This window comes from Cuculus canorus, chromosome 1 (assembly GCF_017976375.1).
Source record: "Cuculus canorus isolate bCucCan1 chromosome 1, bCucCan1.pri, whole genome shotgun sequence".
NCBI lineage: Eukaryota > Metazoa > Chordata > Aves > Cuculiformes > Cuculidae > Cuculus > Cuculus canorus.
Genome location: NC_071401.1, coordinates 203,991,524 through 204,018,281, shown reverse-complemented (window position 1 = coordinate 204,018,281; position 26,758 = coordinate 203,991,524). Strand labels below are relative to the sequence as shown.

At 42.9% G+C, this 26,758-nt stretch overlaps 1 protein-coding gene across 5 annotated transcripts in view; it reads right to left on the bottom strand.

Annotated features, from left to right (window-relative positions):
• SFMBT2 (Scm like with four mbt domains 2) overlaps positions 1 to 26,758 on the bottom strand; it is a 122,229-nt gene that overhangs the window by 26,032 nt on the left and 69,439 nt on the right. For all 5 annotated transcript variants that reach the window (XM_054055060.1, XM_054055043.1, XM_009568984.2 and 2 more), the window contains 8 exons: positions 22,336 to 22,437; positions 21,522 to 21,669; positions 16,276 to 16,358; positions 12,292 to 12,418; positions 5,796 to 5,909; positions 4,454 to 4,496; positions 3,836 to 3,906; positions 2,537 to 2,676 (listed from right to left, as the gene is read on the bottom strand). In XM_054055060.1, the coding sequence (XP_053911035.1) occupies positions 2,537 to 2,676; positions 3,836 to 3,906; positions 4,454 to 4,496; positions 5,796 to 5,909; positions 12,292 to 12,418; positions 16,276 to 16,358; positions 21,522 to 21,669; positions 22,336 to 22,437 (828 nt within the window). The remainder of the gene's footprint in view (positions 1 to 2,536; positions 2,677 to 3,835; positions 3,907 to 4,453; positions 4,497 to 5,795; positions 5,910 to 12,291; positions 12,419 to 16,275; positions 16,359 to 21,521; positions 21,670 to 22,335; positions 22,438 to 26,758) is intronic.

Genomic DNA, 26,758 nt, shown 5'->3' with positions numbered 1-26,758 from the left:
ACCCTCCCCTGTGTGTTGCCAAAGTAAAGCCCATGTATAATTTATCTGTTCCAGACAAGTTATGTTGATGCATAATTTACAATGGCCTGCAATTTTCCTATATAGTCAGAGAGAGATAATTATAATGCATTTGCATTCCTGGGGCCACATCCTCAGAGGGTGTAATACAAAACAAAGAGATCAAGCTCAGCACCAAGACTGGATTTGGAGGGACGGGGACTCTTGTGAGCTCTTCAGCTGCACAAAGCCTTGTGGCTGTCGTCTTGGACTGCAGAAGATACTTCCTGCACTGTTCTCACCACTCAGTTCTGCAGTCCTTTTGGGTGCTCTAGTAGCCGCCACAAATCTTCATCTCAATGCAGGGATGTCTTCTTTGCCAATTCTTTGCCTCACCTATACGCTGAACACCCTTATCTTCCCCCCTGCTCACGGTCCTCTGAGCTGCTGACCCCTCTCTTGTCCTGACAGCAGCTGATAGGAACCAGGTGTATCTCCCATGCAGCAACACCCTGAATGTCTGTCTTAGAATCATAGAATTGTTTGGTTAGAAAAGACCATTGATATCATCGAGTTCAACTGTACCCATCCACTACTAAATCGTATCCCTGAGCACCTCATCTACCTGTCTTGAAAATATCTCCAGGGATGGTGACTCAACCACTTCCCTGGGCAGCCTATTTCAGTGCCCGATAACCCTTTCAGTGAAGAATTTTTTCCGGATATCTAATCCGAACTTCCCCTGTGTTCTCTTCACCCTGGCCAGAATTTGGACCTGGTCTCCATGGCCAGAATAAGCTTGAATTTACTTGCAAAAAAAAACACTGATCAATGCTGGGCAATTGCCATTGTCCTGCTCTTTGGGAAGTCATTATTGTCTCCAAAATCAAGACACGCATCTCTCACTGACACCACTATTTGCTCCTGCAGCATGCAGTTCTGTAAGGATGCAGAGCAAGAGAAAACACCTTTTCTGTAGGAAATAGATTGGTTTCCACAGCTGGTAATTGGTCCTATTCTTGAAGAATTGGGAGAACCTGTTGTTAGTCTATACAGCAAAACCCTAAGATACGAGGGGAGGACCTGGCAGAAGCTTTGCACTACTTATGTTCTCAAAATCCAAGTTCCAAGAAGAAAGAAGGAAGAAACATTAGCATAAGCATTGATTGTGCATGCTTCGTGTTTTCCCCACATTGCTCTTTCATTGCCTGATTTTCAAGTAGCAGCAGATTGCTAATGCTCCATGGCAGCAAGTTGCTATGGACTTGCTTTCAAACTTCAGCTTTTGCTCTGCAATCACTTTATCCTTTTTTCTGCTAAGGGCTATTTTTGACTTGCTTCTTTTGAGACCTAAGTGTCCCATCTGCACAGGCAGCTGCTTCACTGGGCTCTTTTCAATGCCCAGATTTCAACCATGTGAGACAGCAGTGCTGCTGTGTATAAAGCAGTGCACACAGGTGATGAGGAAGTGAACAGGAACACAGGAGTCACTCTACTGCATATGAGTGTTTCCAAAAGTGGTGGGTGATTTGAGGGCAATTTCACCTGTCAGGTGTTTCTGTTGAGGGCTGGGATTCATCTCATTTCAGACCACTGCAAACATCCTAAGCTATGCACTGAAGGTCTTGCAAATACATCAGATAAATAGAGACCAAGAAGTTCCCATGTCTTTCACCAAGGGTAGAAGGAGCTCAGATATGCCTCTGCATCCACAATCAAGTGGGGTTCGTATAGGTACAGTACAGAAAGCCGTAAGACCTAAATTTCTAGAAGACCTAAGTCAAACTGAAATGTGGTCTAAGGCACCAACAGCACTCTGCTTATCCAACAGTACCATCTTGCTGTACTCTCCCACCTGTAGCCATCCCACCTTTCATCTCACTATTGGACTGTAATGTGTAGAAAATATTTACGCATTGTTCTCAAGCAAGCTAGCTTTTCTCTGAGGTCAGCAGCAAGAATTCCACACTCTGGATTTAGCCCAAAGAAAGTACTGCTTTGACCAGGACAAAGGGGAACAGACAGTGGTGCTTTGCCATTCCTGCTGCATGGAATTCAGCAAGAGGTGGGAACACCATAGCTTCCACTCAGCACATCACACACGCCCCTGCTTGGCCTTCTGTCCTCTTCGCTTTGTATCCTGGTGGTTTGGCCCCATCAGACCATGGTCACACATACAAGTGTCACCCACAATGAATCTGCTGGCCCAATTGCTGAGAGACAGGTTGACAGCAACAACCACAGAGATCCTCTCTGGCAATGGCTCCAGTCAGAGCATTATTTTGCTTGTGCAGTAGCCACACCTAGCTCAAACTTGCTCCCAACTAACAGAACTCACCATGTTTCAAAAACATCACCACTCCCAACAAAACTCACAATGCATATACCTACCCTCTCTTCCCAGCTTGCAGTTTTGACTTATGGAAACCACTGCAGAGCTCCAGGACAATTTTAGGTGCCTTCTTTTCAAACTCTGGGCTTGGCAACCCATCACCCACATTCTCCCCTGAAGTCTCCCCAAAAGATAGTTGAGCCATACCTCTTTGAGGACGAGCACGCACTTGCCAGGCCCGACAGACTGAGGTAGCTCTGCTATTCTGCCTTTGTTTAAATATGGACCTGAGAAGCAGCGGTGGTTGATGTAGAGCTGGGGGCAGCAGTATCTCCCATTGATGGTACCTGCAAGGAGAAAATAATACTGATGTGTATGCAGCACTTTTGTACAATAAATCAAGGGCCCTTCTGCCTCCTAGATGTGAGGAGAAGAGTACATGAGGCACAAAGAAGTCTTCCCTGGAAGAGGTAGAGAAGCCTCAGCTACTCGAATCCATCCAACACTAGAAAATCAAGTGCTTTTAACAGCAACTGATTTGCACACCCTACCGAAAGGAGAATCGGGAAAGGATTTAATTTATAACATAACCTGAGGCTCCTTCATAACTCGCATCGCAGACAGACATGCACAACTCAGGTGCCAATTTGCCAAAACCAGAACATATTAGTGGCCTCTCACAAATATGCAATCAGCTAAGAGAGAAAATTCAGGTGAATAGCTCTACAAGCCCCCGTTAGCCACTGCCCACCCCAGTAAGTGCTCCAGTGTCATTCCCCTGACCCAACATGGGTCTACAGAGCCGTCTGGGCTAATTACTCTGCGCTCCTTTATAGCACACAGAGAGAACTGAGTACTTCTAGATGTGGTTCATGTAGCATCCAAGTAGATATCTACCTTTTAGTTATCATACCCCAAAAAAGCCTGTTTCTCCCCCTTTGATCATAATAAGGTCCTGGGATTCCATCTCAGATGCCAATGTGTGTCCGCTGAAATAAAGTGAGTTAAATCCTGCCCCTCCTGCAAAATTTAAACCATCAGCTGGATAAGTATTGCATTCTTAAGAGTCTTCTGCCATTGCTAAAAGGGACACAGAATTTGCCTTTAGCAGAATTAGCAGCCATGCCACACAGTTTTGATGCTAACACAGAGACCCTCCAAGTCCTGGTGTAAGCAATTTCATTCATGCCAATTAAAAAGTCACATCCATCTCCACGAGGGCTTGATTAGCCTGGCCCTAACGTTGTTAGCTAAAATGGAGAAGCTCCAGGGGTACTGAAATAACCCCAGCAAAACACAATGTTCACACATGGAGGACCAGATCCTCACATGGAGTCTCATATAGACTCATACTGTTGGTGGGTCCACACCACCTCACATCCTCTGAGGATGTGGTTCCTTCTCCCCACCTATACGACACATTCAGTTCCTTTTTGGGGCTCATCCCCTTGCATACAGGCAATGGGTCCTTGAAATAAGGATTCTGCTGGTGTCAAGCAGTCTCACCTGTTGTGTCTGGCTGAGGAACTGAGCAGAGGTCATGAGGTATTTTCTCAACAGGCACTGCGGATGGTAACCTGTCAAACAACAATTTGGTATATTTAATAAAGTCAGATGGGGCAAAGGGTCAGAACCAGCCTTCAGACTGGACTGACAGATACACCAGGACCTGCCTTGACCAAGGAATGGATATACATCAAATGCAGTCCCACGACTTATCACAGCCCACAGCCTGATTACTGCAGAAGAAGGAGACAGATCCATCACTTCTCCAACAACATACTCTGATCCGTGATGTTTAGCCCTTCAGGCTGCAAATATTCACACTTAGATCCCTTAAATTCTAGTTTCTAGAAATTGTAAGGACTAGATAAGGAAATGCCTTGCTGGTATAAGTCCACCTTCCCTTACTGGCCAACAGACACTGCGTCCGCAGTCCCAGCTAGTAAAGTATTTCTGTTGCAAAGACTCTCTTACATATTCACAATCATTTCAGATTTAAAGGAACCTCCTCGCTGACTCTGCTGCAGTAGTTAGCAAAGTCATTCAGCTGCAGTGTATTATCTCCCTTGGAAGACTTGATGCATCCCTGTAAAAATATCACCTCAAATAACAGAAACTTACTGCTTTTCTGGTTGCACAACTGCAATTCTTCTCTTCCTTCGCACTGCAAAAATGAAGCAAGGAAGAACAAATTGTTTTGTACCCTTCTGTCCTATAAAGTATACCCATGTCACATAAAAAGCTGTATAAATACACTGACTATAAAATGAATTCTAACACAGTGAAATGGTACTTAATTACTATCACCATCTTTTCTTGGTATTTTTTAAGTAAGTCACTACATCATTAAAATCTACTTTAAAGATGTAATAATACATTTAATCTTTCCTCTGGAATGCTAATACCGTGTTTTATGGGATCAGTATAAAAAAAATTAAAATAAAAACACAAATATTTTTCCACACAGAAACACATATGGATAAGATTGCATTTTACAAGCGTGATTACCTCCAGCATAATTTATCCCTAGCTATAAATTGCGATAAGGCTGCATAATGTTGCTGTAGCAGTATTCTCCCAAATTAGGCCCTGGCTGCCTGATTTCTAACTTAAGCATATTTAACTCTTCAAAACAGTTGACACATTTTAAAATTTGCCTTTCAGATGTTAATTAATGTAAACAGCAAGAATAATTTTTTGTCTGGTGGCTTGAGGTGGGGGTTGGATAGTTTTTGCAAAGAACAAGAGAACACCACCAAGCCACTGAGCACTCATGAACCACCTTCAAATGCAAATAGAAGACAAAGAAATTAGTCTAAATACACATTGGAGACAGGACAAAAAAACCTTTAGATAGGTTTAGTTGTGCCAGAAGAGACTTAAATTGAACCCTAAGGAAATCTCTGAGCTGGTAGGGGCAGTGAAATAACAGGACAGATACTCTGGGAAGGGGTGGAAACTCCATCAAAAGAGGCCAGCAAGCTTTTCTCAGTTTCAATGGTGTAAATCCTATTTTGAAGACGGAGCTCCTGGATGGCCTCTTTATACCCGTTCTGCCCAATATTTTATGGAGATTTTTCTGATTTGAGATCCCATGTCCCTTTACTCACTCAGCTTCCCGAGGTAACTTGGCTCAGCGCAACAAAACCTGCTTTAACTCCAACAACTCCACCGCAAACCCACAAGCCACACTATGCAATCCCAAACTACATAACAACCTTTCCCAGTGCAAACAACCCCATTTTTAGAGGGGCTGATCACACAGACAACTACAAATTGCAGAACAGCAGTGCAGTGGTGTCTGACCACTAATTAAATTTATTATGTTTATTAAAGTACACTTACAGCCTGGTCACTAGTCTGCTAGTTAGGTTGGTAGCTTCAAGAACTGGATTATAGACATAAGACTGACAAAAATCCACGGATGTGACATCTACGCTACTTGATGCTTCCATGTACTTACAAACAGCTTTGTGTGGTGGAGTTAGGTTATAACCATTTGCTTCACACCAGCCAACAGGGAAAATGTCCGTGGACTCTACATCAACTATGTACTCTGGAGAGGGCATCTGTGAACCTATAAACACAAATTTATAATGTAATTTAGATATGGGAATACTGATTTGAGCACTCATCATGAATCAAAGAATGGAACACGTAAAAATAAATCTGCTTCCCTGCACCAAAATCAGGCATCATTTCATCTTCAGTTTTGCACAGACAGCAATGATAAGGCTGTTGCATTTACAGTGCAGTGTGATTCCAGAGAAATCCCCAATTAAGAGCATTCTAAGGGTGTGCAGTGAAGCAGTCAAAAGCGAGTCAGGTTAAACATGCATGACTCTAAACAACAAGATGACCTGATCAACACTTGGATTTTTTGGACAGTTGCACAAGTAAGTTAGCAGAACTTGTTGGGAAGAGTGTATACGAGCTTTAATAGGATGGTAACTGATGTGATAGGCCTTATGCCCCAGTGCCCCTCTGAAGCTTTTTTGTGTATTTTGGTCCTCGAGTCACTGGTTTTAAGGGTGGGAGGTGGCCACTCTTCTGTCTAGAGGTGCCACAAATCCTCCTAGGGCTCCTCACTGCACATGAAACATGAGCAGATCACCCAACAAGGGAAAGGCAGTATAAAATCCCCTAGTGGGACCGATGTACAGAGATCCCTGGCATAACACTGACTCTAAAATCCCACTGAAAATCTCTGCTTAAAGCAAATCTCTTCAAGTTCACTTCTTATGTCTCCTTTAGAGTGTCTTCTTTATATGGGTCACACTTAAAGCCCTTTGCAGCAAGTGGAAATATTCCTGCTGGCTTTGAGGTATTTTGAAATCTCTTTGAAAACAACTCTGGTTCCTGGGTCAAGACACCCTTTAATTACTCCAATTCAAGTCTGTTGGCACTGACGCAGCCTGGCCAGGGACTTCACCCCCTTCTGCCATTTCCACCCTAGGACCTATAACTCCAGCACCAGCATGAGGTGATCTCCTAATAAAAGACACCAAAGGATCAGCAGTTTCCCCTGGAGCATCCTCGCCTCTGCATCTGTTACGGCATTTTTGCCTTCTGCTTAATGCAGCAGTGTTTGACTGGGCACAGCTAGATGACTACAGGGAACTTCCCACTAATGAATGTTCATCAAGGGTTTGCAGCGTAATTGAAACAGTAATTGAACTTTGTGACGGGAATGGTGATGGGAATGGCATCAAGGCTGAGATGCAGCATTTGGATCAATCTTCTCTCTAGTAATAAACTTGCTGCACTTAGGGAGTGTGTGGTTGTATGAAAACCCAGAGGAAGCAGGAAAATAGGTGCTGGTGATAACACTGCTGGAGGAAATAATTAAAATTGAAATCATGGTGTCTGCATAAATTCATGGTGCCTTAATGGTATTCCTCTAAGCCCTGCATCATGTTCCTGGATCATACATTGAAGATACAGTTTACATTTCACTAGCATATGGGGAAGAAAAGAGGCTAAGATGAAGGTACATGACAGAAGCCACAACCTGCTCAAATGAGAAGCTGCACTTCAAAGTGAGGTCTCAGCAGCTGGCATTCCCCACACAACCATTTCCCTCCATGAGGAAATACCAAGAGGTCACTCCTTAGTTTGTAACTGACAGCAGCTGCACTCTCCAGCGGGCAAAACATTTTCACTTAGCACCACAAATGCAGCCAAGAAACTCATTTGAGAGCTGCTGAAGTCAGTGGCAAGCCATGCACGAAGCACAGAGCAAGTGATCAACGCAGTCACCACTGAAATTTCTGCAGATCTGGGAAAATCCACTATTTTTATTACTGCAACTGTTCTACGGTGTTATTCTGACCCAATAAATAGATCAAATGTACTTTCCTACTTGCAAACAACAACAGACGTGACAGGAAGATTTGGTTTTAAAGTTTACAGCTGCAGCTGTCCTGATGAGCAAGGAAGCACTGTAACGTCTGTTTTCCTGCAACACTACTATTCCTCTTGCATGACCTATTCACAGCTACTCTGTCCTTCCTGGCATTGCTTCTTCCCTCTGCAATTAATAACCTTGCCTCCCACTTCTGACATCTTCCTGCTTCATTTGACCTCACTCATATAAGCGGAAAACAGCTTGTTTGAGATGCATTAGTTTCATTTGTTGCACTTTATGCTGCTTTCTTCTCTGACTAAGAAGAGTCCATGAGACTTGGGAGGTTGAGTGGAAAAGGAGAGAATAGGGAGACTGGAAATAGGGTGAGGAAATTCCTGCCTCCTGCTGTGAATCTTACAGGATGGACAGAATAGAGCGGCAACTCTAGAAAAGTCTCAAAGGGAAAATTATGAAAAGCATCCCTGGCGAAGTGATTAACAAAAGGGTTTTCCTCAAATTCCTAGGCTGAGCAGAGAGTGTACATTATTACTTGTATAAATTCACACCAGAAAGCTTCAGCTCTAAAATCTAAAATGAACCAGTAAAAATTAACAATGCAGATGATGAGTAATAAAGTAGCAGAAAGTGATGGGATGTGCAACAGCCTCGGATCAGCCCTATGCTTCTTCTCCACCACAGGGGAACTATACCGCTGCTCATTAAATGCTCACCCTGAAGTTTACAGAGTTTTGCTACTGTACAAAGCATGATTTATTAAGCAATGTTCCCTCGTGTCTAACTCGACGCTGCTTAACTACTGCATCCTGTTTTACGGCTGCAGTTTGGGCTGTCAAATAGTGAAACTGGGAGGGCAACAATGAAAGCTTCAGACATGCCCATGATAAATGGTGGGATCCGAGGTCTTCAGTGATGGGCTCCCATGGTAGTTGGGGAGTCTTGCTGCCACCAGAATATAAATAACCAGCCAGAAACAATAGTGTATTAATGGAGTCAAAAAACATGCCACAGTTCAAGACACATTTATTTTACAACTCTGCAAGCAGGGGTTTGAGGTTTTGGGGTTTTTTTTAATGCCTAGTTTTAGCGTAACGCTGTGCATACTGTAGTCATGTATTTCAACAGCAGCCAAGGCTTCTTTTTATTTTTGCAGTCTTTTGCATTTTTTCCTTTTACTACAGATCATTCTATTCCTGGTACTGAGATATAAAACCAGTGTAAAGCTTCTATATATCAGAACTCAAAAGACGAGAAAATGTACACAGGCTTATTTTCTGACAAGTTGGATAAACCACTTCTAAAGAAATTAAGAATGTAAAACGGAGAAAGAGATTGGGGAAAACAAGATGCGAGTGTGTAGCCCTCTCTTTGCCTCTTAACTGGGGTCCTGGAGAACTAGTTGATTTAAAAAAACAAGACACGGTACTTCCTATTCACTACAATGGGCAAAAGTTTAGTGGACATTGAGTCCCTTTGGAAGTATTACAGCTAGGGTGGGAATCACAGAATAGTTCGGGTTGGAAGAGACCTTAATGATCATGTAGTTCTAACCCCTCTGCCACGGGCAGGGACACCTCCCACTACATCAGGCTGCCCAAGGCCCCATCCAACCTCGCCTTGAACACCTCCAGGCATAGGGCAGCCACAGCTTCCCTGGGCAACCTGTGCCAGTGCCTCACCACCCTCACGGTGAAGAAATTCTTCCTTATAAAAATAAGAATTCCCAAACCTCATAAAATTTGCATATAAAAGTGAAGGGACCTGGCCATTAAAGAAGGGGAGGTGCCAAAATGGGTTAGATTCCTTGACCAGGCGGGTGTAAGTTTTGACAATTAGTGAGAGCAGAATTTCAAATAAGTGTTGATTCCGGCTCTTTAACAAAAATATTTGCCCTGTGTCCAGTACAGGCTGCAGACAAGCTTTTGCTACCTCGAGTCAGAAGACAAACAGTTTTCTTAGATGAAAAGTCCAAACCCCACTATTGCACACAGCTCTACCAAAAGAAAAGATGGAAAGCAGTATCTACTCTGTACACTGGAGATAATCGCAGGGGAGACAAACTGCCTGAGGTGACAGCTATATGTCAGGCAAGAAGAAAGATGAGAACCCAGCTCTCCTACATTCCCCACCTCTGCTGCATTTGGGCACGCGCCTGCAGCTTTGCTCTCCCCAGATCTTAGCCGAAACCACGTAGCTTAGCAGCAGTGACACAAGGAAGCATGACTGATTTGGCCTGCCAAGTTTTAGGTCAGGAGGAACCTTTAGGTAGCAATTGAGTTATAAATCTCTGAAAATAGAATTTATCACGGAGGCATCAGGAAAGCATTGTCTGCCATATAATACCACTTTTGTAAAGCTAAACACCACTGAATATATGCCCTTCTCATATTTCAGAGCAAGTTGCTAGCACAAACAATGTATTTTGGGGTAACTGACAATCTTTTTACTAACTCTGAGGGCTTTGATTAGAGAGATCTTTCCTCTCGTACAAATCACACCATTGTCAGATCCTTAAATATTTCTTGAGTTATTATAATCGATACAGCATGATGCTGAAGGTGATGTGCCAGCTGATGATGAACCAACACAGTTAGTATCAATCTGGCTTCCACTGTCTTCCAGTCCCAAAATACTCAGAGCTGAATATCTTGTAGAGGGGGGAAGGCGACCTTTCGTGTAGATCAGGCTTAAAATTTCATCTCACGTGGGATTTCGGCTAAAACTCCTTGTTGCGACCCCTGTTCTTTCCTGGAATCACGTACTCAACTAAGTTTTGTACTCACATTAACCCTTTTCTAACTGTTTTACCCTGTAAGAGCCAAAATAAACTTGCATTGGAGGGTTTACACCACTTTTGCAGAAACAGCAGTCCAGCTTCAATGCACTCGATAAGAATTACTCATGAGAGAGCATACTGACCCCATGGGATATCGGTCGCCTGAGTGACTTCTTTCCTTCCTCCCATCTCCTGTTACAAAGCTTCCAAGGAGGAAGTATGTGCCACTGACTTTAGCAAAGGAAAGACTTGCTCTGTTTCTTTCTGATTTTGGTCTCTACAGGGCAACTCTGTAACCTGGAGCTCAGCACAAGCTTCATTTCTCTCCATCCTTTCCTCCTCTCAAGAATATGGGATACAAATACATTACTCCCTGAGCTGCGCTTTGCTTCCCTCCCAGCTCACTAAGACAACATGCCATTGTGTTTCTTGGGGTTGCACGTACCAAGTGTTTAAGGGATGCTGCTCTCCCATCAGCTCAGTCTCTCAAGGATGCCTTGAAATATCTAGTGGCACCCACCAGAAATGCATAAGCAGAGCTGCACATTATCTACATATCAGCATGTGCTTACAAACAAAAGGGTGGAGGTGTTTTAACATCATGTCTTCCTGAACCATCATGACAGCTTTAACCAAATGCATTTTATGTTACAAACAGAAAGGTTCCAGCAAGTCTTTGCTCTTGACTGTGTCAGGGCTGTCAACACAAGGGATGCCACACTTGCCTTACACATTTGTCAAAAGGCAGATGCACAGATCTTACAGAGGATGGTGATGAGCAGGACTATGGGCCACTAAAGTGCCTCTGATATTTTCATGGTTCTCCAGAAGAACGCAAAGAAGCGTATTATAACTGCAGTTGATGCTGACTCAATTTGTATTGATTTCAGAGCGAAACTCAAGGTTTGAAAGAGTAGCTTCAAACAATACCGTTACCTTGATGGGTAATAATTAAGCTGGGTTGTGACAATGATAGACGCTAAAACAACTATATGGTTTATCACAGCGCCTATCAAAACACTTAAATGAGCACAGCTTTCTGTTCCTGGCAACTTTACAAATAACACTGTTTTTAAAGCAATAATGAGAAGAATCCCTGCTATGTTCTAAATTACACTTACTGAAGAAGTCCTGCCCAGATGAATAGAGAAAGTCCCACAAGCAAAACCATATTAAAAAATGAGCTCATCTATTCCTTATTTCAAGAGAGGTGGAAATGGAAGTTTTGATATTGTATCATGCTCTGCTCTCCTAATACTGCTTGTACAGTGGTGGTGTTCTCCATGGGGTGATGGCTCTCTAGACTCTATATAAAGTTATAGCTTTTGCAAGAGCTCTCTTGGATCAACAAAGGAAATTACAGTCACAAGGAGGAGGAATGTGAGCATGTGATGGCGATGGTGAGGAGCAGCATATATTGCAGCATTTTTATGGACCTGGGTGAAAAGAAGGACGGGACGGGACAGGACAGGAAGGGAAGGGATGTTGCAGGGAGACAGGAGATCCCATGAGAGTGTGTTGGGAATCACAGTGGAACTGCACAAGTGACGCAAATATCCATTCCTAGGATGGAGGTCTATCATGATGGCAGTGAGGAGGTTTCTATTGTCAATGGAGATCATGCTGATAAGAGTCTACATGGATGGGAGGGTGGAAGTTCTTGTAGCTCCCTCAAAGAAAGGACAGAGGAAGATAGTTCCTTACAACATATTAGTATAAAAAGCAGAGACTTGAGAAGCAGTTTTGTGCAGAGCATGAATGACAAAATTAAGAGAGTGGCTGAACCCCACAAGCACAAGGACACTTTACAAAACATACCTTCAAGGTGAATCCACATTAACCGCCCTTTTACTGAGGTGATAGAAGCAACGCATATCTCTGCAGGGTTCTTCGGGTTCACTGCCTCCAGCTTCATGTTCTTAGTAAAGCCACGGCTGAAGGACGTCTGAAAGAGTTAAGGACCAACAGTGAAGCATGGCACCACAGCACTGCATGACTTTAATTAGGCTGTCCACTGAGAAGCATAAATTTAGCATGATTTGCTTTTTACCGGAACTGCAGGAGACACTAAAGAATACAAAGGCATCAGGTAGAAATCTGAGCTGCCCTGGACACCCACATGAAAAAACAACGATGCCAACAATCAGGAAGCAACGTATTTCATGGTTTATGCCAATCCCTAAGCCTCAAGAGACCAGTTACTCCCACCAGCTCCAAGTGCTTGCTAGTGATGCATTTTCTGTCCACTGTTGCCAATGGGATATTACACAGGAGGTTCCCAGATCTCCGTGCCTGAGCATCTTTCACCTTGCTATGACAAACCTGGTAAAGCAAATAACCCATCTTGCCTGAGACCAGAGAATCTTCTTCACATATCTAGTTGCCCAGGCTGACTGAAGCCAGAGAAATTTGAGTGTAACCTATTCAATTATGCTTTTCTTCATGGAGTATTTTAAGCTCAGAGTACAAGGCCCTCCTCTGTAGACTCCACATACGTAAGTTCATTGATTACAGATGGGTGTAGATAGAGCCAGTTATGTTTACCGCTGCAGCAGTGCCTCTATACATTTAAATACAGCACCAAAGAAACACGTCTTTTGCAGGTTATCTGAGCCCCTCACTGCACTCCCACTCTTCTCCAGTGAAAGCAAAGCCAGGCCAGATATTACAACAATGATCCTCAAATGAGTGGTCATCACCCCAAAACAGAAACAGGCCCAAAATGTGGGGTCATGCACCTGTGAGAATGCAGCATCCACTGTTGTACTGAGAGTTTGGGAGCCTGAGAGAAGCTGCAGTTCAAATCATTCAAGTACCACAGCTGTAGGCTACATATGCCTTGGCAAACTGATCCTGTTCATGACCCATTTGGCCAAGTGATAACAGCAGGCTGTTGACCAGTCCCTCCGGCTCCTACCAGCGCCAGGATGTCTCAGTTTTAATCTAACAAACCAGAGCTCCTGTTTGTAGCTGTTGCAAGTGATGCCAAGTACAAGGGAATCCCAAAACACTACAACCCTCTGCAAAACCTTCCCACAAGCAAAGCCTCAAGATACTCCTCACCTCTTTCAACCTTCAGCTTTCACTTGCCCCTTCCACTGTTGCCCTTTCCTTCACTTAAGCTCATTCCCTTCACAATATCTCCACCACCGTCTTTAAAAAGCACTGATGCAGAACCTCTGGCCATGCCACAGCTTCCTTTCCTTGTATTTTCCTCCTCTCTGTCCCACCTGTTCTGCAACACATCAGCTCTGAGTGCCCGCATTTTGCTGTTTGCACACCATAGCATGAAAACTTTCACCCTTTTGGCTGAGATTCTAGCTCATAATAATTAGGACAGTTAATAATAGTCACTGATTCAAAGCGACACCAATCTCTCATTCAGAAATTAGAAGCCAGACTGAAATTCAGTCTTCTGTTATTCGTACAGCACCTAGCATGATGAGCAATTCACCTTGAACAATCACTGGGAGCTCTTCGTGAGTCTAGAAACTTCTGGATTTAGTGGTTTTTTCATCACGAGCACTTCCAATAACATGCTGCTAGTCTCAAACACTGCTTGGGCTGCCACAAGCCTTGCTCAGCACACAGACCAGTCTCACCCTGCAAAAGCTGCCAATGGCCAGGACTGCAGAAAAGCAGGATGAGTCGGTTTAAATGCCTTTTATGTTGCCTAACAAGGAAACGTCATTTATCACCATGCTGGCTCCTTTCATTGCAATGCAGTGCTGGAGGCTAATTTATACAGAATCAATGGCAAAACAGTTAGCTGGGAGTTTATTTTACTAAGCATTTGGTCACATCAATCAATTTCATAACTGCCTCTCCTCGTTAAATATTCCCCCCAGGGAAACAGTTACAGTACATCCAATTCTAGCACCGCGACTGGCTGCACTAGGTGGAGGCTTACAACACAGCTTCTATCAAAGAGGTGCTCACAGACACAAAACAAATGGACCAACCTGCCAGAGACGTTGTGCAAGCAACAACAGCGAGATTACATCTCTCTGCAGAGAAAGGTGTTATCGAGAGTGAAAGAATAACAGACACACGTTCACCTGATGAATGTCTTCTTAAAAAAAAAAAAAAAGTCCTTAGAACTGATTTAATCTCTGGAGGATATTACACAGAGACAATCCTCAAGGCTGCCAGTGCTGAAAGCGTAGATCCATTACTTGACAAATTGAAAAGAGGTATAAAGAAAAGAGAGAGGTGCTTGCAGAAGAAATGTGACAACTGTCCCACTCTATTGGTGCAATACAGTATCGTTCAGCTTCCCTCAGCACTTTCAGAAATCATAGTCTTAGAATCACAGAATGGTTTGGGTTGGAAGGGACCCTGAAGATCATCCAGAGTCCCCTGCCATGGGCAGGGACACCTCCCACTGGATCAGGTTGCTCAAAGCCCCATTCGACGTGCCCTTGAACACCTCCAGGGATGGGGCAGCCACAGCTTCTCTGGGCAACGTGGGCCAGTGCCTCACCACACCCACAGGAAAAAAATTTCTCCTGATATCTAATCTAAATATCCCCTTTTTCAGCTTAAAACCATTACCCCTCATCCTACTCCTGATAAAGAGACCTCTCCCCATCTTTCCTGTAGGCCCCTTTCAAGTCCCTTGAGGCAGAGGCTTTTCCAGAGGATAGCAAAATAAATGGGGAAAAGAAATCCTAATTCTGTCTTGATTTCCAGCTCAAACTGTGTTGATGATACAGGTCTTCCGAATTTATCAACAGAAGTGTTCAAGTTCATCAATTCACCACCAAGCTGCCCCTGGACCACCACAGATGAGGAAGGCCACGAGGAGGCTGCAAAGGAAGTAATACATAGGTGGCATGCAAAGGAAGTTGTGGTGTTTTGTGAGACTGCCTCCATACTGCTTTTCATAAACATGCCGTCCTCCAGTCTTGTGACCTCTCAGTAAAGTTAAAAGTGATATATAGCTCCTAGAAGAACCTGCTCGACCACCATTCACAACACCACTTCATTTTGCAAACCATTCTACGCTCACAGAATCACAGAATGGTGGGGGTTGGAAGGGACCTTTGGAGATCATCCAGCCCAACCCCCCTGCCAAAGCAGGTTCACCTATGGCAGGTTGCACAGGAATGCATCCAGGCAGCTTTTGAATATCTCCAGAGAAGAAGCCTCCAAAATGTGAGCAGATATTATTTATTTTAGGTATCACCACATTTTCCGTTATTGATAAGAGTCTCAACTTCCACCAGTTGATGAGAGCGTGGAGAGCACCAGGTTACTGGAAAAGGCAGAAAGCTACATCTGCCTTTCACCAAATGATGAATATCTGTCAGATAAAGATACAGATACACCGTTGCTGTATCAAGGAAGCACATGAACTGTCCCAAAGACCAGAGCATCCATGCAGGGTAATCACTCTTCTCACCTGAGCTCAACAGTTTCAACCTTAGCTTTTAACATATCTGGTTTAGTTAAATGTATACCTCTGGGAACTGGAGAAAACACACAAAATGTGAAAACGGCCAGATGATATCATGCAATTTTTTTACCTAGTTTGTTTTATTTTAATAGCACTTAATTACTTGTAATGGCCAGTTGAGACCTTGCTGGCAGCAGAGAGGTTATGAAGAGTAGGAAATCTAAATGAATCAGATACAGACAAAGTAAGATAACATTTTTCTTTTTTAGGGATGGAGATCTGCAACATATCTCCAGCTTCTTTCCTATGATAGACTCATGGTGGTCAGGGGAAACTCCCAAATCTTTTCTGTGCAAGTTATTTTGTTCCACCAGGAGCAACACAAAGACAAAAAATGAACTTACATTTCTAAAGCACACATGAGGCGCTGCCTCCGCTCCACACTGCTTCTGGTAGTCTGCCCAGTCAAAGTCCTGGCCAGAGTAACCTGTAGGATAGCAAAACAGAAAGCGCCATCAGCCAGCACTTCACACCAGAGACAGAGCACAAAAATGAGCCCCATGCAGATAAACATTTGTGTCTGAGGATCCCATCCCGCCTCAGTGAACTGTGCAATACCAGCAGGCAAGTTCTCTGGATGCCTGTTTATATACCATGAGAGCCAACATCAATGCTTTTCCAGTTTCCGCTCACACAAGTTCACATTTTGCTTTGAAAATTCCAGGTGTCTATTAAAAAGTAACAAAACGTATTTATTTTCCTCCTTTTTCCTTTCCTGCAAGCATCTTCCCGGCTTTAATAAACTCATAAGTACTGAGAAATGCTACTGTCCCCAGCTTCCAGGTGGGGATAGTCATATATTTATTTCTCCTTCCCTCAGCTATTTAAAATATGGGGCTATAGAGCTGGACATCTTGGGTCCCTCAGCAGTGGACAGGGAGAGGACCAGCACAATTAGAAGTTGATCCATCCACTCTTTCAAAGCATGGGATAAATTCCCCTCTCTCCTCAATGATATGGATGTACCCTCCATGAGTGACTTTCCACCAGCTCAGTGTATATGTGAGCTGAATCCCATCACAGTAAACATATTATCCAAGGTCGTTTAGAGATCTGGAGCACAGCAGGAAAATGAATGTAGATTTCCCAGCTCCCACACTAAAGTCTCAGCAACTAGATGATCCCTTCAGCCTCTGCTTCTAGGAAAAGAAGGGAAGCAACATTGATTCACATAAGTATCTCTCAAACAGTCTAATAACAAAAAGACAAAACAGACTTTTTCTCATTCATTCTTTTTACTTGGCTACTGAGGCAGTAAACTCTTGGGACAGAGTTTTATGTGCTTTTTGGGGTTTGTTTTTTTTTTTTGGTCTGCTTCTTAGTCTATATTTTACAGCGCTTGAAACCAATGAATGCTAATCCTATTCAGGATCCCATGATGATACTGTCAATAACAGAACTATTATTGCAGAACTACCTTCTCTGGAAAGTTTCAGGACTGAACTAAAGGCCAAATTCTCCCCTCAATCTCTCTGCTTGGCATCCTGGACTAGACTCATTTCACAGAACAGCCCTTAATGCCTTTTTCATTGATAGTCAAAAAGGAACACTCAAGATCAGATAGGAATGAATCATTTATGACAATGAAAATTGTGACAATTTTGCAGGCACAAAAGGAGTAGAATACTGAGTGGAATCACCTATCAGTCACCTAGATCCAAAAAAAAGAGGTGCAAATTTTGAAAATGAAGTCCAAAGCGTCCTGCAAAGATCCAAGTATCTGGGATAAGATGAACTTCTAATCCTAATGATTGCACGCATGACAAACAAATTAATGAGATAAAGCCTTGAGCTAAGATGCCTGTCTCTATGGGGCATGAAAGTGCATAGTAATTGGAAAGCCAGAAATAAACATGAGCAGGGAAGCAAAAAAGGGCAACTGCTAATAGAGAATGTACATCTCTCACACACACACAAAAAAAAATCGTTGCACTATTTTTTTAACAACCAATTTCTGCAACCATATTTTCTTCCTGCTTCTTCTCCATTTCCTTTTTATTTGTCCGCCAGATACTTTTCAGCTTCATAGCTTCATAAAATAAAATGGAAAACAGGAAGAGAAATGCACCTCACTTCGCATTAGAAGGGGATGCATTGGCATACAGATGTTTGCAACGGAGATGCCTGAAGCCATGCCTGTCACCTGGGTTTCCTAAAGAGTCAATGGAGAAACAGGCAGATCTAAAAATCATCTGTCTCTCCTGCAGCAAGAGCAGAATTTCCCCATGAAAGTCTCCAGAATGACTCCAGAAGAATCCAGGATGATGGGCTCAGGTGGGGACAGCCACAGCATAGCTGCCTGCATTAAATCACCTGGGGTCCACTCCAGCTGCCAGAGCACGTTGCCTTCAGGGACCGAAAAACCTGTCCCCATCTTGCACATTCTCTCATCTCTGATTTAAACCCTTCATGGACAGGTTTTGAATCTTAATTACAAGCTACACAAGATCTCGGCAGAGTGGATGGAAGAGGCACATTGACAAGGTTTCAGTGAGGCATAAAAACTTGATTGTGTTGTCACTACCCCACTGAAATCACTGGAAGACCTCTTGCTGTAGAGTTCAGCAGGAATGAAACCTGGAAGGGCAGTTGCAGAGTTTGACATAACCCATTTCAGGAATCTAACAACGTTAACTCCAAGAGGACCACACTCGGGAATCGGCTTAAAACAAGTCTGGACCTGTATATGGTGTTTTCATGGAGCATCATGAAATAAGTCACCTCTCTTAGCCCACGGGGACGTACCATGTACCCACACACATTCACATACTGTTAACCTTTAAGCTCAGCCCAAGTAACAACATTCAAAGCTTTGCTTGCATGATTCAACTGCTGCTCCTCAAACATGTAAAACCTCATGGTGTTTGCCCTCCCAACTCTCGGCATGGAAGAGCTCAGCAGTCTAATCAGAAGCAAATACAACAAAATGAATGTACTAGAGGTTTTTGGCAAAGGCATTTCCTTAGTAAGCCTTACAACTAAGACCATTTCTGAAATGTTTTTCCCCTTCTTAATAGTTCATAAAAAGGAACAATGGCTGTTACTCTAAAGGTAAGTGGCCTATAAATCCAGCTCTAATAAATATAAACAGCGCTTGTTCAATGTTTATACAGCAGCAGTAAATGGCTATTCATTTTTGGCACTGTACAGGAAAACACTGCTCTCTATTTCTAGTAGGAAATGTTTGCACCTCCTGTTCATGACTCATCTACTGTATGTTTGGCTTCAATGAAGCCCTGATAGGCAAAAAGGCAAGAGAATAAATGTCAGACAAATAAAGTACTTTGAGCACAAATACCCCAACCTGGCACACTGTTCTGATGAAATAAAACCAGCTAGTTTTAAAACCAGAAAACCTCTTTGCCAACCATAAATTAACCAGAAAACCCAAGTACAGAATACAGTAAAGAAATCTTCTTCATAAAAAAGGGCTTTTTCCATTGTCATTGCTTGCTCCATGGGAATTTCTTGCCTTTCAACAGGCAGAGCCATTTGAGCAACATTAAATGTTATTGATACATGCTCTATTAAGGGTGATGTTGTTTGGGAATGTGTGAGCACTGGGGAAGCAGGAGGCTTAATCTGGTGCAAAGAAGGACAGAAGGACAGGTAGAGCTGTTTAGTGATTTGGAGGGATATGGTGAAATTCCCTTCTCCTTGTGCAGACCCACTCAGGAGCAGCCAGCTCAAACCACAGCCTTCCTCACTTCAGTAGTCCTCTTGTATCAGTCCTGATTATTTCTTTATCCAAAGCTGTTACTATTCTGCTCAAAGGAGACCAGCTCCCTCAATGAGGTACTGAACGCTTCTCACTTTCCCTTTGCCTTCGTTTTTAGTGGTTTGGCATTTTTGTGGTTGTTTTCTCTTTTAAAGAAACTGTTCCAATATCCGATTATATTTTAGCAACTCAAAGAGCATGTCTGCTGATGGAAGAGTTTGTTTGAGGTGCTAAGATGCAGATTTAGCATGCAGCCCTTGTACGCAGTACAAGAAATACGGAAGTTTATAGCGTGCATCTATCTGCCACTTGCTTGATGGCTTTTTTAATAGCTTCCCTCCAGAATTTCTCATCTGACAGCAGGAAGCAAACTATTTTCATTAATGGAATGAGGGGATACTTCCTACTCCAGTCACCAGGCATCCCACCAGAAACCCACCTGCCCCTTGGACTTTATTGTCCAAGTTGAGAAATACCCATATGATAGACGCTTTCTAAAGCACTTCTAAAAACGTTCGCATCTAAATGAGAGTTCACATGCACTTGACCCATAAAACACTATCTCAGACAGGCTTTGTACTAGCATGGACTGGAAATTATTAGGCCATGACCCTGTAAAGAGAAATGTCTCGCCTATGGTCTACTTCAATTAGCTGGCCTGGGGGAAGCTGCATGTGAATTAGGGGTGGGAAGAAAAATAAAACGTTCCATTTACTTCCATTTTTAGCAATATTTCCAGCCAATATCAGCAAGCACTTACACATGCATTACTATAGCATGGATTTAAGTAGAAGGGAGCTAAAGCATCCAGGCAGCACATTTATTTCAGTAAGAGCAGCAGAGTAATCATGGATGCACTGTATGCAGCTGCACGCACAGGACTCCAGGACTTTAGTAGGAATTTCAAATTACATGTGCTGAAGAGACACTCTGGATATATAAAAGAGGACTCTGAATCTGGCAGGGAATAACCCTTCACTTCCCCAGGTTTGGCAGCATCATAATTTTTCCAAAATTAAGATAAATCTGTGTGCACAAAATTTAGTGGGATTTTTCTTTGAGGCATTTCTTTTTCTCCCAAGCAACATCAATTTTTGGCAAAGGGTCAACAGCCTGCCAGCTTTGAAACTCTAAAATTCTAGAGAACCAACACATTTCATAAGTGAAGAAATATTATTAAGGCACCACAGGTGGTTGTCTGAAATTGCAAGTAATTAACTATGCTGCTACAAAGTTGGGAAATAGCATGGCTGGAAGCTGTTTCTCCTGGCTCTGACCTGAACACTACTCACAATTTGCCCTCACCTAGGATTTTCTGAGACAGCTAAGAAAATGCCTATATGCTTCTGAGCAGGCAGCTGTGAGTTTAGTTAAGAGATTTAGATTTAGGAGCTCTGCGTGGCCTCAGTGTTGTACCAAGTAGGGAGATGCCTCTAGTATAACATGACTTCTAATGCTACTTTTGCTCTCTACACACACAAACCATCACTAAGATGCATTTTACAGGAATTCGCTAGGCTTTGGTGCAGGCTGCTTCAGACTACAAAGCACACTGACATCAATCTGTCAGTGAGATGTGTTTGCAGAGACGTTCACAAGCTGGTATGAGCCAGAACAGACCCAGTAACTCAAGAGAGCTACACTGGCTTGAGGTACTTACAGAGATGCATAAGCTGGTTCAAGAGCGAACAGCATCACAGTTTTAAAGGTAGTAAGAATCAGCATCATTTAGGTTGGAAAAGGCCTTTGAAATCATCAAGTCCAACCCTTAATCTACCACTGTCAACTCCACCACTGTGTCCATAATCACCACAAAGAAGAGGCAAATTTCCTTCAGAGGAAACCTGCAGATCACCAGGAATGAATACGAACCCTTGGGAGGTGTGAGATTGACTCCGTTTTTAAGGCACCACTGTATTGGCAAGATCCCTAAGGAATCCGCATGGCAAAGCATTGAGATTTTGCTGGGTTCATGTCTCAAGTCATCAATGGTCACTTGTAAATAATGATTGTTAAAAACCTAAGGGATAAAATAGAAGAAAACAAAATCAGAAGTTAAATTTACTGCAACATCAAGAAAAGTGGACAGCCAAACATCCAGGCCCCAGAATCAACTGACTCCTGATAATAATCCACTCTCACCTAACACTTCGCATCAAAATGTTTCTGCCAAAGAGATCAGAGCTTGAGATTTAGAGATGGGTAAACAGAGACAAGGGAAAGTGATGGAGTTCATGGTCACTTGGTGTGCCCACAGATAAATAGAGAAGGCAACCCTGGAGACCCCACAGCTTTCCTTCTCTCTTGCCTTTTAGAGTGTGGCTTAAATATCCAGGTACACCCTCCATCCAGCTGTTTGGGTTTTTTTTCCAAAAGGTTTCCCAGATGTGCAGGGAAATGTATATGGATGGAGAGGAGACAGAGGTAAAAAAAGGGGTCTTTTTCAGCATGGAAGCGGTAGACAGATACACTCATCCCCATTGTATCTAAGTACATATATAGTCACCAGGAGATGCTTACAGGACAGAAGCAATTCATAAGTTAGGAACATCCACGGATTTAAAATATCTCTTTTAATGTGTTCTCCAGACAACTGAGTACCACTCTTGAGTTTTCTTAAACACGGATGAAATCAGTAACAGAATCCCAACAAGGCTCTTTTTAGCCTTACTTTCTGGAAGCTCACCTTCGTCACTGATGCAGGACAGATATGAAATGGTTCCCTCGTATTCACTGCCTCCAGCTTCATGCCCACAGTGAAGAAGTGGTTTCGCAAATCAGCATGGTCCTGTAGGAAGAGATGGGGAAAAATAACACACAATGCGTCAGTACCATCCACTAAGAAGACACTGATATATCTGAAAAGCTATTTGAAATGTGTCCATGAGGATTTTATCACGTTTTGGATAATACACAACACAGATGCAAACAGCTCTGGATGGCCCTGGTTTGCCCTGATGGGCGTCTGGCTCCTCCAAGGCACCAAAATAAGGACTTAAGTTGGTTTCCATGTACTGCAAAGATGGAAATGTCTTTTCTCCAGCCAGGAGACTACAGGTGGACTATGGCCCAGACCATGAACTCAGACTCCAAATGTGGACAAGAGAACCTGTTGGTGGGGAGACATGCAGTTGTGCTCAAGTACATGCCCTCTGCAACACTTTTACCCAGGATCAAACCTGGCTGCACCCAGAAGACTGCACACAGAAGCTTTGGAGATGGCAGCAGGACGCAGTCCCAAACTTCAGAAGCACTTCAGGTTCAACTCCCCGATTTGTCACCAGGTTAGTGTTTAAAATCTATCAAATTACTCCATTCCTCATAACCCCTAACAGGTGTACACGGCGGCATCCTAATTCCCGAGTAATGATCATATATTGTGTTCATTCCATAAAAATGCCCTACAGTGTTTCTAAACCTCTGTGCATTAGCCAATACAAGCATAAAAAGAGATGATGTTATATTTAACACACACACACAGAGATGACTCCAAAATACATGTAGAAATTTTGTTATCTAATAAGTGGTTAGCTATGTCATTCCCATCTATATTCATTGCTACACGCTGTATTCTTGTTCTAAAATAATATTCTATTGATCCAAAGTCCTATGTCATTATGCTTTCCTCTCCCAAGAAGTGTCTTCACTTCTAGACTTAACAACTGCTATTTTGGGATCTTACATTCCTGCTGCCATTAGAGAGAAGGATTTTTACAAGCTCCAACCATGGCTAAATGAATTGTTATTTTCCTCTTATAAATCTACAGTGTTATGGAGCCTTTTATGTGAGAACCAAAATGCAGCCAAAAAAATCATAATGGATTTAGCTTCACAGCAGAAGTATACACCGATGGGGAAACTGAGGAAGATTTAGCAATAATGGCCCAGAGTCCAGTAAACTAACGGCTTAAGAAGGAGCAAACATTCAAAAGTCTGGGTGTCCTGCAGTGTAGCACAACCATCAGCCATACTTTTGCTTGTTCCATAACAGGTTCCATAGCAGGTTCCATAACACTAAAGTCCCAGAGAGATAGAATCGTAGTTATAGAATCGGTTGGTTTGGAAGGGACCTTAAAGATCATTCAGTTCCAAACCCTCTGCCATGGACAGGGACATCTTCCACTGGATCAGGTTGCTCAAATCGCATCCAATCTGGCCTTTAAACGCCTTGACTGATGGGGTATCCACGACTTTTCTGGGCAACCTGGGCCAGCGCCTCACCATCCTCACAGTAAGGAACTTCTTCCTAATATCTAATGTAAATGTCCCCTCTTTAGCTTAAAACCATTACTCCTCATTCTAGCACTGCACTCCTCGATAAAGATCCCTTCTCAATTTTTCCTGTAGGAGATCCATTTCCAGAAGATTATGACAGTGTGCTTCCCCCCACCCGGATCCTGGCCTTTTCCCATAACTTTGATGAAGTGATCACCACAAGTGACACTCATGACAGATGCATCTGGTCCGATAGCTGCAACCAGCTCAAGGTGGATTCCGGGGAGACAGGTAGCAATACAACAGCCAAGGGCTAATCTATAGTAATGTGCCCACCTGGCCACAGTGCTGGTCAGTGTCTGACTCAAGCTAAATTTGGAAGAAAATGGCATTTGCAGTTGGCATACAAATACGAGTCAATCATCTTACTGTATAAATCAAGCGCAGACCAAGAGCCCTTGGACCTCTCCTGAAATGACAGCAGGCTGCTCACCAGGATCTCCCCTTGAGCAGGGACACCTCTCAAGATTATTCCTTGAGGCTGAGAGAATCCTTACCATGCCAGATACTCAATAAGCAAATTGGGAATAAGTGCACTGAAATTCTGAAATCTTAGCTAAGTGATAGAAAGGACCAATTGTGCATATATAACCCTTTAGACAAAATCCTGACTAAGTCTGGGGCTAAGTCTGGATCCAGCCACACTTATACCCCTCTCTGAGAAAGAGTTTAGAAAGCAGGGGGCTCCTTTCTGAACCTTGTGACTCAAAAGTAGGGTCTCCTTGGCAGTTTTGTGTGACCCTATTCTCTATACAGTAAATAATCAAGTATACCTTGCCAGACAACCTTGTAAAACTGCTTTTAAATCACATTTTAAATCAAACTCTGTTAAATTGCTGTTTTAGACTGATAAACACATTGCTGCTTCTCTCTTATGAGTGAAATGCAGCACTCCATCTGCAACAAAGCTTTACAAAGAGGATGTTTCATCAAATAGAAGTCTGAACCAGTCTGAATCTGGCTCCTTGTACATAGAGGTTGTATTATACTAGGGATGCTTTGGACAGACAGGTTATCAAACTTGCCATCTTTACTACTGAAAAGGCTTCCGCTGAGGTAACATGATGGCTGTAAAAATCAGACCTTGCCAGCACTGAACTTTACATCTCCAAAAGCCAAAAGAATCTGCAACAGCGGACTGCTGCCTCCCGCGTGAGGATCCACACCTGGCACCTCTTAATCCTTAGGCTGAGGTTGTAAAGAAAGGGCAATTTTGCAAAATGTATACCTGGAAGCAAGTTTACACTGCAGCCTCTTCCCATCTAAAATTCCAGGATTCAATTCACGCTCGCATCCAGCTTCAATACACAATAAGCCAAGATCCACCAAAGTACTTAATCATGTTTATCTTTAAACATGCAAGTAGTTTCATAAACTTTAAATGATTTTTTTGATTGAGACCAAAATAATCTGACCCCAAAACATATTGCTTCTTACTTTCATTTGAATCAGTCTCTTTAGTTCTTCTCCTTCTATTTGGTTTTGGCCTTTATCAAAGGGGGAAAATAGTCAGGTAGGAAAAAAAATAAAAGCTAATAACATTTAAAACTATTTTACTTCAAAGGCTTATCTCCTTTTCTCCATGCACTATACCTCAGGAACAAATTTCTCTTCTCATTCAGTGTAGCATGCAAACATCTTCCCCATTAAATTAACAGCAAGAGTGAATTCTCAAGGGGAATTCATAGGATCTCCCTTTCGAGGGTCAAAATCCTCTTTGAAGCAGGAACATACATTTGTTTGGAGAAGGGCTGCAGAAGTAAAAAGGTTGTTTTAAATGCCATTTTCGAGACGGAAAAGCTTTCATGGAAAAAATACCTTTGTATTGTATCTCTCTGGCAAGTGGTCAGCGTCTGGTTATTTCATCTCTTTTCTTATATTTGCTAAAGAGAGGCATCAAAATTTACCAATGCAGCCTTCAATTTCTGCAGCCACAAAAGGAAAAATAAACACATCCTGATGCTGTTCTCCGGTTCCAGTGCTGGAGTTGCCTCAGCCAGCAGGGAATTACTTAGGATTTGGCATATGCTCCTCTTCAAAACTCCAATTAATTTACATAATTTCTAAGAATAGGTTGCACAGAAGTGAAGGCAAAGCTTTTAATTAGTATTAGACTCAAAGTGATACACTGGATAATGAACTGCTCTCTCTTCCCTTTATTCATATTGACAGGAAAGATGCCTGTTTAATAAAAGCAGACACAAGAAGAGAACTGGAGGGGTGAGACTTTCCCCTGGTCCCCACCAGGCTCTGCAGCCAAGCAAAAGAAATGCCTGAAATCATTATGGGTGGCAGAATCCAACCCTTTACAGCTATTTCACAGCCTTCAAAGCAACCTACAAGGATGTCGCTAGCCATTATTTTCTCGCAACTTCTCTAAGTGAGTTTCAATTTTGTTCGAAATGGAGATGAATAGACAGAATATTCTCAATGAGTTGGAGTCTTTTACAGTGAATCTTTACTCCTACTGGCAGTCAGTGCTTCCCAAGAGCAGCCCCACTACCATGTAGATTTACACCAGCAGATTGTCTTTCCCGGAGTTCGGAAGCTCTGAGTAAGTGATGGAAATACCCTCTAACTGCTGGAGAGCAGTTAAGTAGGCTGGAGCAACAGTCGACACAAATACAGACAAGTCCCTTACAACAAAATGAAAAATCATATCAAGGAAAGTACAATGAAATAACATGATACAAGCACCACAGCTGCTCATTCCAAGGGTCACAATCTCTAACATGATGGATTACAGCCTCTGATGGTGCTCACAGGTAATGAATGGAAAAGTGCATAACCCTCCTGTCCGTCATTTACAGCCCAAACCCACTGGCAAAAGCCTT